Raw genomic sequence first — 13,879 nt, 5'->3', positions numbered from 1 at the left:
TATTTGAGTAAATGTACTCAAAATACCAAAGAGTAAAACATTATCATTAAAGTATCGAAGTAAAAGTACTCGTTAAGATTTGAAAAGTACTCATTATGAAGTAAAAATATATTTGCGTAAAAGTACTCAAAATACCAAAGAGTACAAAATTATCATTAAAGTATCGAAGTAAAAGTACTCGTTAAGAATTGAAAATTACACATTATGAAGTAAAACTATATTTGAGTAAAAGCACTCAAAATACAAAAGAGTAAACATACTCAAAATACCTAAGGGTGCCCTCACACCAAAATACCCATGAGACTGGAATCCGCGTTCCGCCAATGCATTTCAATGAGAAGGGAGTGTTTTTTGAAGAAATCCTCTGCTGGCATGAAACCGCTTTCAGATTCAGATTTCTTTATTCAGATTTCTTTATTTACCATTGTGTAATACACATAGGAATTTGCTTTGGCATACTACATTTTTGCATTCAAATCAATTTTTTCACAAAAACACCGACAGAACGCAACACACGTAGTCACCACAGCAGCCATGGGCGGCGCTATCTTGGAATTCACTCTCATTGAAATGCATTGGCGGAACGCGGATTCCACTCTCATGGGTATTTTGGTGTGAGGGCACCCTACGAGGATTTCTTCAAAAAAACGCTCCCTTCTCATTGAAATGCATTGGCGGAACGCGGATTCCACTCTCATGGGTATTTTGGTGTGAGAGCACCCTAAGAGTGAAAAGTATTGTTAAAGTATCTAAAGTAAAAGTACTCGCTTACTGGAGTTCTGTGTGGAAGCAGTCACTGGCACAGACAGAGACACACACACACGCCGCGACCATGCGTCGAGATCACTCGCGCGCACACTCGCACAAATGTCCCTCCCCCAGAAATCGTTCACAGTTTCAGACTAAAGTGTGAGCTGAGTCTGAAATCAGACTAAGTTATTGCAGTAAGAAAACTTTTTTTTTTAAATACATTTATTTGACTTTTTCATACTTTCTTTGATATCTTTCACAGAAATGCAGCTTTCGCAGGTCTGGTCTGCATTCCAACAGAAGGTATCAGCCCCAGTTCTCATAGATCTCATTGTCGATCTATTGGAGGATGGAACCTGGACTAAAGAAGACAGGCGTAGGATGTTGAAGACTTGCACAACCCCATCACAAAGGGCACGCATGCTTATTGACACAGTGCTGAAGAAAGGAGAAAAGGCCTGCTTCAAAATGATCATTCACTTGAAGATCAGAGACTATGAACTTTACTCAGACCTGGGACTATCTTCTGACCTACCTGCCATGACAGGTGAGTGTATGATCATTTACTGAGACAGTTGATTTTCCATGTACTTACTCATGAGATACTGTACATGCTTTAGTATAAGTCTGTCGCACGATTACCACTTTTACTTAATATAATCCAGTTCAATTGACTAATTCCACAGCACCCAATGGACTTGCTATGCATACCACGTGTAGGACTTTAATGCATTATTATTATGATCTGCGTATCACTCTTTATGATTATCGTTATAAGAACTCATAAATATTTACAGTGTGCTTCATAGCAATAATCACACATTATAAAGCATTGTATAATGACTTATAAGGAAGGTCAAGTGAGTCTGTAGTTCTAATGGAAGCTAGGGAGTGAGTCTGTTGTTCTAATGGAAGTTAGGGATTGAGTCTGTAATTGTAATGGAAGCTAGGGAGTGAGTCTGTAGTTGTAATGGAAGCTAGGGAGTGAGTCTGTTGTTCTAATGGAAGCTAGGGAGTGAGTCTGTAGTTCTAATGGAAGCTAGGGAGTGAGTGTAGTTCTAATGGCAGCTAGGGAGTGAGTCTGTAGTTCTAATGGAAGCTAGGGAGCGAGTCTTAATTTTATTTTAACACCTTGGCCTGTTTTTGGAGACAAATTAACAATAAAATAAGCTAAGAAGGCCATTTAGTGCACATGCCGGGAGGCTAGTGAGGAGAGAATTGCATTAGTCGAGTTTTGATATGTCTGATGTTGATGTTATGTCTGAATTAGGGATGTCACTAACGGTTAATTTAGCAACTGGTTAGCCGTCAGCATTAACTGGTTAATTAACGGTTTATAAGTATTATTATTTGTATTAATTTTTTAACACAAAATTGTACATGCAAGAACACAGAATTAATGTTGGTAGACGAATGGTAGACATTTAGTTATGTTCCTTTGAAAGACAAACAAAAAAAGCCAAATTTAACAATAAAAATAATAAATTGCTATAGGCTTAAAGGGGGAGTTCAGTCAAATAAAGATGATAACAAGTGTATTCCCAGTTTGTCACACAACAGAGTAATGTATTATTAACCAACAGACACATTTTTAATCATGAAAAAAATCTAAAAGTTTAAAAAATTATGTTTCAAAATGTGTCAAATCCAATACATATTTTTCTGGCCTCTCTGGCCAAAGACTGTAGGGGCGTGGCCTATGTGCAGTATGAAGCCACACCCACTCACAGAGGTGTCTGCTTTGGTTTTCAGTTATGTAAAAAAAGGGCTTGTAGATCTGATTTCAAAATATTTTCATACATTTGAAAACTTGAAATGAGACATAGCCTATTGCATAATAAGTATTTTTAAAAACGTTTTAGGATACCAATACTTTTTCCAATACCAATACCAATACAATTCCTTTCCTCAAATAAATGGAATTGAATCCCAGACTTTTACTTGTAGAGTACTTCTAAATTACAGTAGTGATACTTTTACTCAAGTAAAACATTTGAGTACGTTTTCACCACTCTGTCACACACACACACGTTGGTATTGGCTAGTGAGAGTGGGGCTGCAGCGCTGCACACAGTAGCTCGCACGTGCGCACCCACCCAGCCACCCACCCACACACACACACACCCACCCACACACACACACACACACACACACACACACACACACACACACACACACACACACGGCACGGCAGCGGCACACGCTAGACAGAGAGAGTGAAAGAGAGAGAGAGAGAGAGAGGGAGACAGTGGATGGGATAGCTTGCTAGCAGTTAGCATACAGTAGCTAGGCTATGTTAGGCTATGCTATTGCTAACCAAACTCTGTGGAGTGTGGATCATTGGTGTGGATCCGTGGATTAATGCACGCACACACACACGCACACACGCACGCACGCACGCACAGCGCGCGTGTGTGTGTGCGTGTGTGTGTGTATAAAAGGACGGTGTGGGTAGAACACAGTCTCAGCACACTGAGCACAGGTTAGCTTAGCAACCGGGTTAGAACGTTGGCGTAGCTGTATCTGATATGAGGCTGATACCGTAGCCAATTAAAAGTACACTGAAAATATGCTACCCCAGACTTGATTAAAAAATGTAAAGTGGTCTTATTCTACCAGTAAGACTCCCTAATCGGGAGATAAGCGACCGTAGGTCACTTATCTCCACAAATAGGGCAAAAATGTGTTTTTCCAAAATCTTCCTGATCCATGTTGATGACATGAGTGTAGACATACTGTGTAGTGATTTTCGTGATTTTAGGGCAAAATCTGTAGGAGCAGTGTCCAAAAATGTGTTTTTAAAAATCGGCCTGGAGGTGGCGCTATATGGGACAGATTCATGTTGATGGGATGAGTGTAGACATACTGTGTACCGATTTGCGTGATTTTAGGGCAAAGATTTTAGGAGCAGTGTCCAAAAATGTGTTTTGCAAGAATCGGCCTCATGGTGGCGCTAGAAGAGGGCCATGTGAGAAATGAGGGGTGGGGTCTCCGCGCCGCCAAGGCGGACGAATAGGTACCGGCCCCGGCTGTCCCGGTCGCTCCTAGCCGGAGTTACGGCATTTTATGTCAGCTGCAGTGTAGGGGGTCCTCCACTGGGGGCGCCACCACTTTTGCATCCGTTCTGGAGCACCAGGAGTCGGTGGTCCCCGGGAATTCCCCGTGAGCAGCCCCGTTGGGGTGGTCATTTGGTCAATTTAGCACATTTTTTACATCTGGGGGTCCCCCAGAGACCTGGGGGTCCCTGGAGCTCGGGGGGTCCTTGGAGGTTGTAGTTTGGCAGGTAAGGAGTGTGTGTGCAAAATTTGGCATGGATCGGGGCAACGGTTGCGGAGATATGAGCAGGGCAAGAGTGTGACGTGTGACTGACTGACGGACTGACTGACGGACAGCCTGTGGAGGTTTTGGTAGTAAATGCGACCTACGGTCGCAACAATGCTGTAAGATACAGTTCCAATTTTTTTTAACAGAGGTCCAGAAACGACTATTCTACATGTTTAATATGTCTATAAACAAATAGCTTAATTCCCTGAACTGGGTCTTTAATCATCTAATAAACAACAAGCATCCTAATCTGCGCGTTTCAACAAGTGGTCAGCGGCAGTGCCTATATACTGCCTGTCTAACAAACGAGCCCTAGCCATACAGCAGTTGCTCATGCCACTACTGTATTCGAGAAAAATACTGCAAACAACATTGTCGTCTACACTCCTCTCTTTTTGAAATGGTCCCAGACAGAAATACCTCTGTTGGCTAAAGTGTTCTGTTTGTTTTGTGTACTGTCTGATGCTCGTCGTCTCACCTCGCTGCTAAAGCTCCCCCAGACCCTGGTGCGTAACACCAAAACAGCTGTCTCTCATTCAACTGTTCTATTGGACATGATATAAGACTACTCTCTTGCGCCTCCCAGAGTCTATTTAACAAAATCACATCCCCATAGTCAAACAACAGTATACAGGTCCAGGACAATGCGATCATATTATTGTGAAAATGAACCGCAAAATTAACTGAGTTGAGGAAGGCCACAGGCCAAAACTGGTCTGTTTGTTGGTGAGACTGCTGCTGCAAATGAATAAAAAAAAAAAAAATACTCCAGAGATTTCGGATATTCCCTTTAATTTAACATAATGCATCACTAGCCATGTTTCCATAAACGTATTCGAATTAGGGAAGCGAATTATCAGAAATATGCATTAAGACAAAGCGAATTTAGCATGTTTCCATTTGCGGGTGTCATTCGAATTAGCGACGGTCGGAAGAGTTGATCGGGCTGATTTCTTTCAGACCGAACCTGAGCACTGCACCGTCTGCACGTCTGACTGCTGTGACTCGGTCGCTGTCTAGTAGTGGGAAGAAGGGGTTATCAGTCATCATCATGCCCCCAAATAACTTTTAAATATATCACAATTGGCGACGAGTCTCTTACGAAATTGGCAAGAGTTCCTCTCAATACATAAAGCTATCGGTTCACCGGGAAAACCGCGGTCGCGTCGCTGCACAGTGCAGCGTCCTCTGGAAGGTCAGGTGGACGATCTGCAAGCTCACAACGCGGCGCGGAGACGTGGATGCAAGCTGCTGTGAGCTTGTAGATTGGGCACTTCAGGCACGCCGCACGCAACACCGTGGGATGAGGAAGGGTTCGCCACCAATGGCTTGAGGTGAAAACGGGAGGAATTTACACACGGTCCGTGTCACTGTTACGTGTGTAACAAACAACCGGTTTGTTTTGTGGGCTAACGCTATACCATGCAGGGGTAGACATTAAGGGAAATTTACTAGTGGCCCTCAGGGCCAGTGGATTTTGATGATCACTGGCCCTGACACGTGCGCACTCGCAGATCGCGAGCCCTCGTTCATCCTCGATACCAGTCTTTTTTTTTTTCATTAAGTGTTTATTAGATTATTATTAGCTGATATAACTGATGTCAATATGATCTCATTGGATTTTAAATAATAATAATGTTTTCCATTGTCTGAAAAATACATGTAACAGGACATCTGCAGGTCTAGGCAAGACAGATTTAAGACCAATTTATCATTAACAAAAAGGCACAATATCTCAGATAGATTTAGGGGAAATGTTGTACCCATGTTTAACAAGTCCCACTTTAAATCCTTTTCTATTGTTGGTAGTTGTTGGCTAATTTGGCAAAGATTTGTGTTGAAATGTACATTTTAGGCTATTAACCCGTTTAATCCCGAATTTTTCCCAGACATAAAAATATTCAAATATCGTGTCATTAGTAACCCTTTGAAATAATCAATCATATTTTTTTTTAATTTTCATGAAAAAGTAGGTGAAAAGGTGTGTTTTATGACCGGTCACAATTGTGACCGGTGGGATAATGTGTTGTATCAACCTTTTAAAGAGTATATAGTAAATATAGTTATCCTAGAAAGTGAAAATCTTACACCAAAGGCCATAACTACCTACCTACCACCATACTGCATCCCTCATTAAACTACCTACCAGTAAGACACCTAAGGGTGAAAAGCGACCTCGCCCTTGGTCATCTGGCCAGTGATATATATCGGACCAGTTACCTATATATAGAGACCCCTGGTACCCATAGATATTCACAGATATGGGCTTAATATTGATGATGTCATCAATATTGATGATGTCATCAATATTGATGACATCATCAATAAAAGGGATTTGGTTCCCCTGGCATCACAGTGATCTCCATATCTCCATATATGGGCATAAAAGGGATTTGGTTCCCCTGACATCACAGTGATGTCAGAGTGTGCTGTCAGAGTGTGAGAGTCAGCATGATGTCAGAGCGGCAAACCCATAGACTGTAAAAAAGCGTGACGGACGGACAGACACGGACATGATCTGCCGTTTCTCATAATAAACTGCAGTTTCAACCATCCACCATCTAACTATCTACATACCATGATAGTGCATCCTTCATGTAAAGACCTACAGTATCTACCACCATACTGGGTCCCTTATCTAACTACCGGTACCTACCTACCACCATACTGCAGCCCTCATACAACTACCTACCTACCACCATACAGCATCCCTTCATCTAACCACCTACATACGAATCACCATATTGCATCCCTCATCTAACTATACCACACCATACTGCATCGCTCATCTAACTACCCTCTTACCGACATATAGCATCCATCATCTAACTACCTACCTACCTACCACCATAATGAATCCCTCATCTACCTACTGTACATACCTACCTACCACCAAACTGCATCCATCATCTAACTACCTACCTACCTACCTACCACCATAATGAATCCCTCATCTACCTACTGTACATACCTACCTACCACCAAACTGCATCCATCATCTAACTACCTACCTACCTACCACCATAATGAATCCCTCATCTACCTACTGTACATACCTACCTACCACCAAACTGCATCCATCATCTACATACCTACCACCTTACAGCATCTATCATCTACCTACCTACCTACCTACCTACCTACCTACCTACCTACCTACCTAACATACTGCATCCATCATCTAACTACCTACCTACCACCTTACTGCATCCATCATCTAACTATGTACCTCCATACTGCATCCCTAATCTAACTATCTATCTACCTACCTACCAACCACCACAGCAGTATGGTCTATACCTACCTACTACCATCATCCCTCATCTAACTATCTACAGTACCTTCCCACCAACATATTGCATCCCTCATCTACTACCTACCTACCACCATACCGTGTCCTTCATCTACTAACTAACTACCAACCACCATACAGCATCCATCATCTAACTACCTACAGTACTTACCATCCACCATACTGCATCCCTCATCGTACTACTTACCTACCACCATCTGTGTGGCTGGTTCTACAGACAGGGCTCTCCATATATGGGCACATAAGGGATTGTATGTATGATGTCAAATGTCATAGTCATCATAGGACTTTTACATAACAAATAACTGAGTATAAGCATGTTTGGGGTCTCACAGCATATACAGTACAAGGATCTCCATATATGGGTATATCTTGGTCCAATATACGTACATAACTGGTCAGATGGCCAAGACATGGCATGACCTCACCCTTCATGGCAAGGTCGCTTGTCGCCCTTAGGCGTTTTACTAGTAAGTCATCGTTCCACTCATCTACTTGCATACATTCAGCACGTGCGTTCAAAAGCCTGGCTTGCCCCTAATAACCTGTTTGCCCCTAATAGTCCATGTCTGACACATCACTATCACAATCACTGAGGACAGTTTCTCACTTTGAGACACTGCAATGTTGCATGCCTTGTCTGGGAGCTAATTTTCATCCAACATACCAGTAAGACTCAATAATTGGGAGATAAGCGACCTTTAGGTGGCTCGGGGGGAGAGTTACAGCCTTTTTAGCGGGCTGCAGTGGCGGGGGTCGGCCGCAAGGTGGCGCTCTACGCACGGCTGTCTCTGCGCCGCCGAGGCGGACGTGTGGGTACCGGCCCCAGCTCTCCCGTTCGCTCCTAGCCTGAGTTACGGCATTTTATGTGCGCTGCCGGCATTTTATGTGCACTGCAGTGGCGGGGGTCCTCCACTAGACCATTTTTGCATCCGTTCTGGAGCACCAGGAGTCGGTGGTCCCCGGGAATTCCCCAGTTAAAGTAAAAGAAAACAGCAGAAAGAGAATAATTTGCTATGTGCATTAGTATGTGTATAGCTACAGTAGTTGCTAATGTATTATCCCACCGGTCACTATTGTTGCCGTCGATATATTTGTTCGTTTTATGACCACACTGAACACATTTGAGTAATTGCAAAGACATACACCAATACTAGACATCTTAAAGAAGATGTGTACCAAAAATCATGGACCTATCTTTATGTTAAGATACTACTAACATTTTCTTTTGGGGCTTTGATGCTTCCATCCTCTCCTCTTGGTGCAGACAGGAAGTAAACAGCTCTGGTCATGTGACAATTTAAAGTTAACATGTGACACTGCACATATTTGATTGGGAACCTTTAAACTTTTCAATAATTGCTGGAAATGCATGAATGAATCATTCAATAACATTTTAAAGCCTCATAAATGAAGAAAATAGTTACGGTCACTATTGTGACCGGTAAACTAATTAATAAACTTAGGCATTAGAATTTCCAAATGTTTGTCAAGCTGACAGAAGGCAATGTGTGTACTGTCCCTTTAAAAGCCTATAGAGTGTTGCCATGTCTGCTTATTACAAGCTACTTTGGGCTTGTTCTTTTTAAACCTGAACTTGCTTTAAGATATTGGAGGTCCTTTACAAGAAAATGCTTGAGAACCACTACTCTTGACAATATTCGACAATAACGTTTGACTGAACTGCCTCAGTTGCCTAATTTGGACTTATTATTTTCATAGACCTGGTTGCTTGTTTCTCTCTCAAAAAGAGAACATGGCAACGCACGTACATACATCGTTGTTTTGTTTGGAAAGTTAGCATGAACGCTAGCTGGCTGCACCACCATGGGCTGCACAGTGCACACATGTTGCTGTCACTATTAAATGCATTATCTAGCCGCTAGCGCAATGTTCTGTCCAACAACCTGTGGATATGTTTTTGGCTGCCACATCAAATACAGCAGTGCAGTGAAACATTGGAAAAGCACTGTTGAGCAGGGACTCACACAGTGTTGCATTGATTGATTGATTGAAGACTTTATTAGAAGTTTGCATAGGAAAAGGTACAGTTTCATGACGGTACAGTTCACTGGTACAAGGTCTACTAAAAGGAGATCCATGAAAAGACTAAGCTTATTTCCACTGGAAACCATTGAAGTATCTCATATAACATTGAATGACAGACAGATAGAACACAGTACTATGCAGTAGATATGTGAAGAAAAACAAAAAAGAAGACAGTAATTCTTAAACAAACAGTATATACAAAGAAGGGGCAGGGGAGGGTAGGGTTGGGCTAGGTTCATTTTTACCAGTTGCGAACGGCTGCTGCCTGTAAGTGGTTTTTCAGGGCAATTTTAAAGGATGCAAGTGATCCACACTCCTTTATGGCCTTCGGTAAGGCTTTCCACATTTTGGTTGTATAGCAGAAAAAAGAGTGTGACCCTTTGTTGGTTTTGACTCTGGGTTGAAAGTGATCTGTGGCGCTGCCTCTGGTGTTGTAATTATGGACATCCTTAATGTTTATAAAGTATTTTGACAGGTACTTGGGTATCATAGTGGTGTAGTGTATCTTGTACACCAGGCCCATTGCAAGCTGCTGTACTCTGTCATCTACTCTGAGCCACCCCACTCTTAACTGGTGAGTAGCGGTGAGGTGAGTCTGATAGGGAAGGCTAAGCAGGACCCTAATTAGTTTATTTTGGGCTGTTTGGAGTTTAGTTTTCAGGGCTTGTGGGGCGTCACGATACCATACGTGGACTCCGTAGTCAAAGAGGGGCTGGATTATTGCACCAGCTATGGTCTTCAGTGTGTTGAAATTGACCATCGGGGCGATCCTCTGTAGGAAACGCGTTTGTTGGTTGATTTTATTTATTACTTTAGAAGTCATCTTTTCACTGGAAAGATTAGCTTCAAGGATACTTCCTAAGTAAGAGATTTAGTTTTTTCGTGTTATGACCTTGTCACCCACTTTGATTGTGAAGTTATCGACTTTTTTGAGGTTATGATTTGTTCCAAAGAGGATGGACTCCGTTTTTCCCAGGTGAATTGATAATTTGTTGTCGTTAAGCCATGTGCAGATCTTACTTAGTTCAGAGTTAAGTGTCTTCTCAACCTGCAAGTGGTCCTTGCCCGAGACTAGGAGAGCCGAGTCATCCGCGAACAGGAACAGGTTGCAGTCACAAGCAGATGCCATGTCGTTCACGTATATTAGGAACAACAGAGGCCCCAGTATGCTACCTTGAGGAACACCACAGCTTACTGGGAGGGGGGGGGGGGACAGGGTACCGTTAATCTCCACCACCTGTTCCCTCCCCACCAGGTAAGATTGCATCCAACTCACTGCTGCGCTGTCAAGACCGATGGCTTTTAGTTTCTCAATCAGAATAGAATGATTTACGGTATCAAATGCCTTCTGGAGGTCCATCATGACCATGCCGTTATATTTGCCGTCATCCGCTTCGCGTTTGATTTGGTCAGTCAAATAGAGAAGGCATGTGTCGGTGGAATGAGATTTTCTGAATCCAGATTGGAACTCGTAAATCAGATTATTCTCATCGAGATATCTTGCAATCTGTTCGTAGACTATTTTCTCCATGACTTTGGATATGGAGCTAAGAATGGAAACGGGACGGTAGTTTCCAGGGTCTAGTTTGCTACCTTTTTTATGCAGGGGGGTTACTTTTGCTAGTTTGAAGTCCTGTGGGACATGACCCTGTTCGATGGAAAGGTTAATTATGTGGGTAATGATTGTAGCAATGGTGGCGGCTGAATCTCTGAGAAATCTAGCTGGAATTTTATCAAGGCCAGTGGCCTTGTGCTGAGGTAGGGCGCTCAGTTTTTTAAACACTTCATCAGTTGTCACTGTGGCAAGTTTAAAACTGTCTTTTCTGACGCCCAGTATATTGTAGAATTTCTTAACAAATTTGACACCATACCGCCCAGATGGGGCGACCAGTCTTTCAACCAGTGAATGGGCCATGGTGGTAAAGGTTTTGTAAGATGGGTAGCCACTTCACATTTGTCAGAAATGAGAGCGGCGTCCGTTTTGATGTTTATGCTGTGGCATATGTTTTTAGATTTTAAGCCTAATTGGTTGTTAAGCAACTTCCATAGGTCTCGTGGTTTATTTTTGTATTCGTCGATTTTGCTGTCGATGTAGTCTTTTTGGGCGGATCTACATAGGGCGATCGTCTGGTTTCTGAGTTTTTAAGTTTGGGCGTCCGCGGTTTTAACACCTACATTGCAGGCGTTAACAGGTTCAGACAATGGTGTATTGATATGCATATTGGCTCATCTCTTTGTTAGGTAGTCAGATAAGTCGACCTCTTTCAAAGTCGACCTCGCTCGTTTCCCAACGGGTCTGAGGCCTTAAACTAGATTCAGATTAGACTAAAATCAAATCTGTGCTTCTGGGGGTCCCTGGAACAAAAAGGTTTGCAATAGGGGTCCATCCGTGGAACAAACTATTTTGAGATGGGGGTCCACGGCCAAAAATACATTTTGGGGGTCCTTAACCACTGATAGGCACATTCTACAAATGTCTTCTAAATCATAACAATTTTCTGAAAAAAACTTATGTGACCATCAGTGTTTCTCAAGCTTTGTCATGTGAAGGACCCCCAGAATGATATGTATTTGGCTACGGACCCCCATCACAAAATATTTTGTTCCAGGGACCCCCAGAAGCAAATATTTGATTTTTGTCTATTCTGCATCAAGCTAAGGCCTCAGACCCGTTGGGAAACGAGTTTGGGGTCGACTTTGAAAGAGGTCGACTTTTCTGGCATTCCTTTGTTAAATCACCCGGCGTGCGGTGACACTAAACGTGTCTTTTCTATTCTCAAACTCCCTCTAAATCTCTCTAAAACTCCTCCGGTGACTTTTTCTTTTCATTGTGTTTTTTTGCCTGGCGTTTGGTCGGGATTAGGGTTTTTTAGAAACATTTATTTAATCTAAAAGATCGGACATGACAGAAATGGTCGGTGAGAGAGAGAAACATGTGCTCTTCTCCTGAGAATCAACAGCACTGACTGACTGTGAACGTGAGCGAGCGTTCCGCTGCGTTGCGTGTGAACTGCAGCTGCTGTCCTACTATGGGCACACAGTGCTTGCTGCGCGCAGAAGGAAAATTGGCTGCGTCTTTGATCGGGATCACATAACGCTATGTTTTAGCGATAATTACAGAAACGATTCCACAGAAATAATTACAAAACACAGTACCACATGGAATTCATGTGAAATTAGATATAAACGTTTTTACTTATTATTATTATTTCATTTTCAAGGCATTATGTTCACTGGCCCCAACGGGCAAGTGGTTGATGCATTCTGGTGGCCCTGACGGCTTTAAAAGTACAAACGGGCCAGCGGGCCAATTATAATGTCGAGTGCTGCCATGGACGTAAAGCGGCAGGGGAAATGGACCTAGAACGTCATAATCTATTCGCATTTATTGTCTGACCCGTTTCCATTCACTTATGCGCATTTAGTTTATTCGATAAAGGCTAAAAATCCTCCTCCTCCAAGCGGATAACTTTTTTTGCGGATAATGAAAGTTTATTCGCATTTTGAAGTGTTTCCATAAAAACATTTTGTGAATAAGCCGTTAATGCGCAAAAAGTGGCTTTATGGAAACTTGAAGCTTTTCATGTGGGGTGTTTTGCATGTTCAGAGGAAGCTCAAATGGCCCCGTCCCTTGGCCAGGACATCACGGAGAAGCAGCTGCTCCAGGTTGCCAGACAGCTGGGGAAGGAATGGAGGCCACTGGGCGTCCATCTTGGTCTGAGCTCCAGCGACCTGAAGGAGATTGACAAAGAGCATGACCCCACCATGCAGCACCTGATGGTGTTGTTGAAGTGGAGGGACCGGCAACGGTCAGAAGAGGCGACATCCCATCACTTATGGAAGCTTCTGAAAGATCTGGATGACCTGCCGAGTGAGGTCCTGCAGACCCTGGAAGGTATCCGAGTTGACATCTGTCAATGAAAAGTGACTAGACTGATTACATTAGAGCAGGGGTCTTCAACAGGGGGTCCGGGACCCCTAGGGGGTCCTCAGAGTTACTACAGGGGTATAAGTATTTTTTAGCAAAGAGCTTTAGTGGGAAGGGGAAAAGGAGCAGACTACACAGTGAAAGGTCAAGTTTATTAAGTATTGACGGTTCAAGTGGTTAAATATCTGAAAACACAAATTGACATGAATCCCGAAATACACTGATGATTGTGCTGTCAAACAATGAAACTATGGAATCTATGATAAGGTTGTGAGGGTCCCTGCTTCATGTCTCTCTCAGCTAAGGGGTCCTTGGCCTGAAAATGTTGAAGGCCCCTGATTTAGAGCTAAGAGTATGATCCAACTTTGACGTAATCATGTGGTCATGTACAAGAGAAAACAATTGTGAACACTAAATTGTTTGTATTTAACAAATCAGCAAACAAAGCAAGTATTGTGACATTACAGTAGTGACATTGACAGACATTTTAACCTATATTTACCATTATTTGATCT

The 13,879-nt window shown here is 42.7% G+C and overlaps 1 protein-coding gene across 2 annotated transcripts in view; it reads left to right on the top strand.

The window, feature by feature from the left end:
- The window catches only part of LOC308300737 (uncharacterized protein), a 40,168-nt gene that overhangs the window by 11,329 nt on the left and 14,960 nt on the right, over positions 1–13,879 (top strand). For both annotated transcript variants that reach the window (XM_080744631.1, XM_080744632.1), the window contains exons 3-4: positions 1,013–1,297; positions 13,044–13,331. In XM_080744631.1, the coding sequence (XP_080600757.1) occupies positions 1,013–1,297; positions 13,044–13,331 (573 nt within the window). The remainder of the gene's footprint in view (positions 1–1,012; positions 1,298–13,043; positions 13,332–13,879) is intronic.

This window comes from Nannobrachium achirus (assembly GCF_963921795.1).
Source record: "Nannobrachium achirus genome assembly, chromosome: 16".
NCBI classification, from domain to species: Eukaryota; Metazoa; Chordata; class Actinopteri; order Myctophiformes; family Myctophidae; genus Nannobrachium; species Nannobrachium achirus.
The sequence above is the reverse complement of the archived record's forward strand: the minus strand, read 5'-3'. Positions and strand labels throughout refer to the sequence as shown.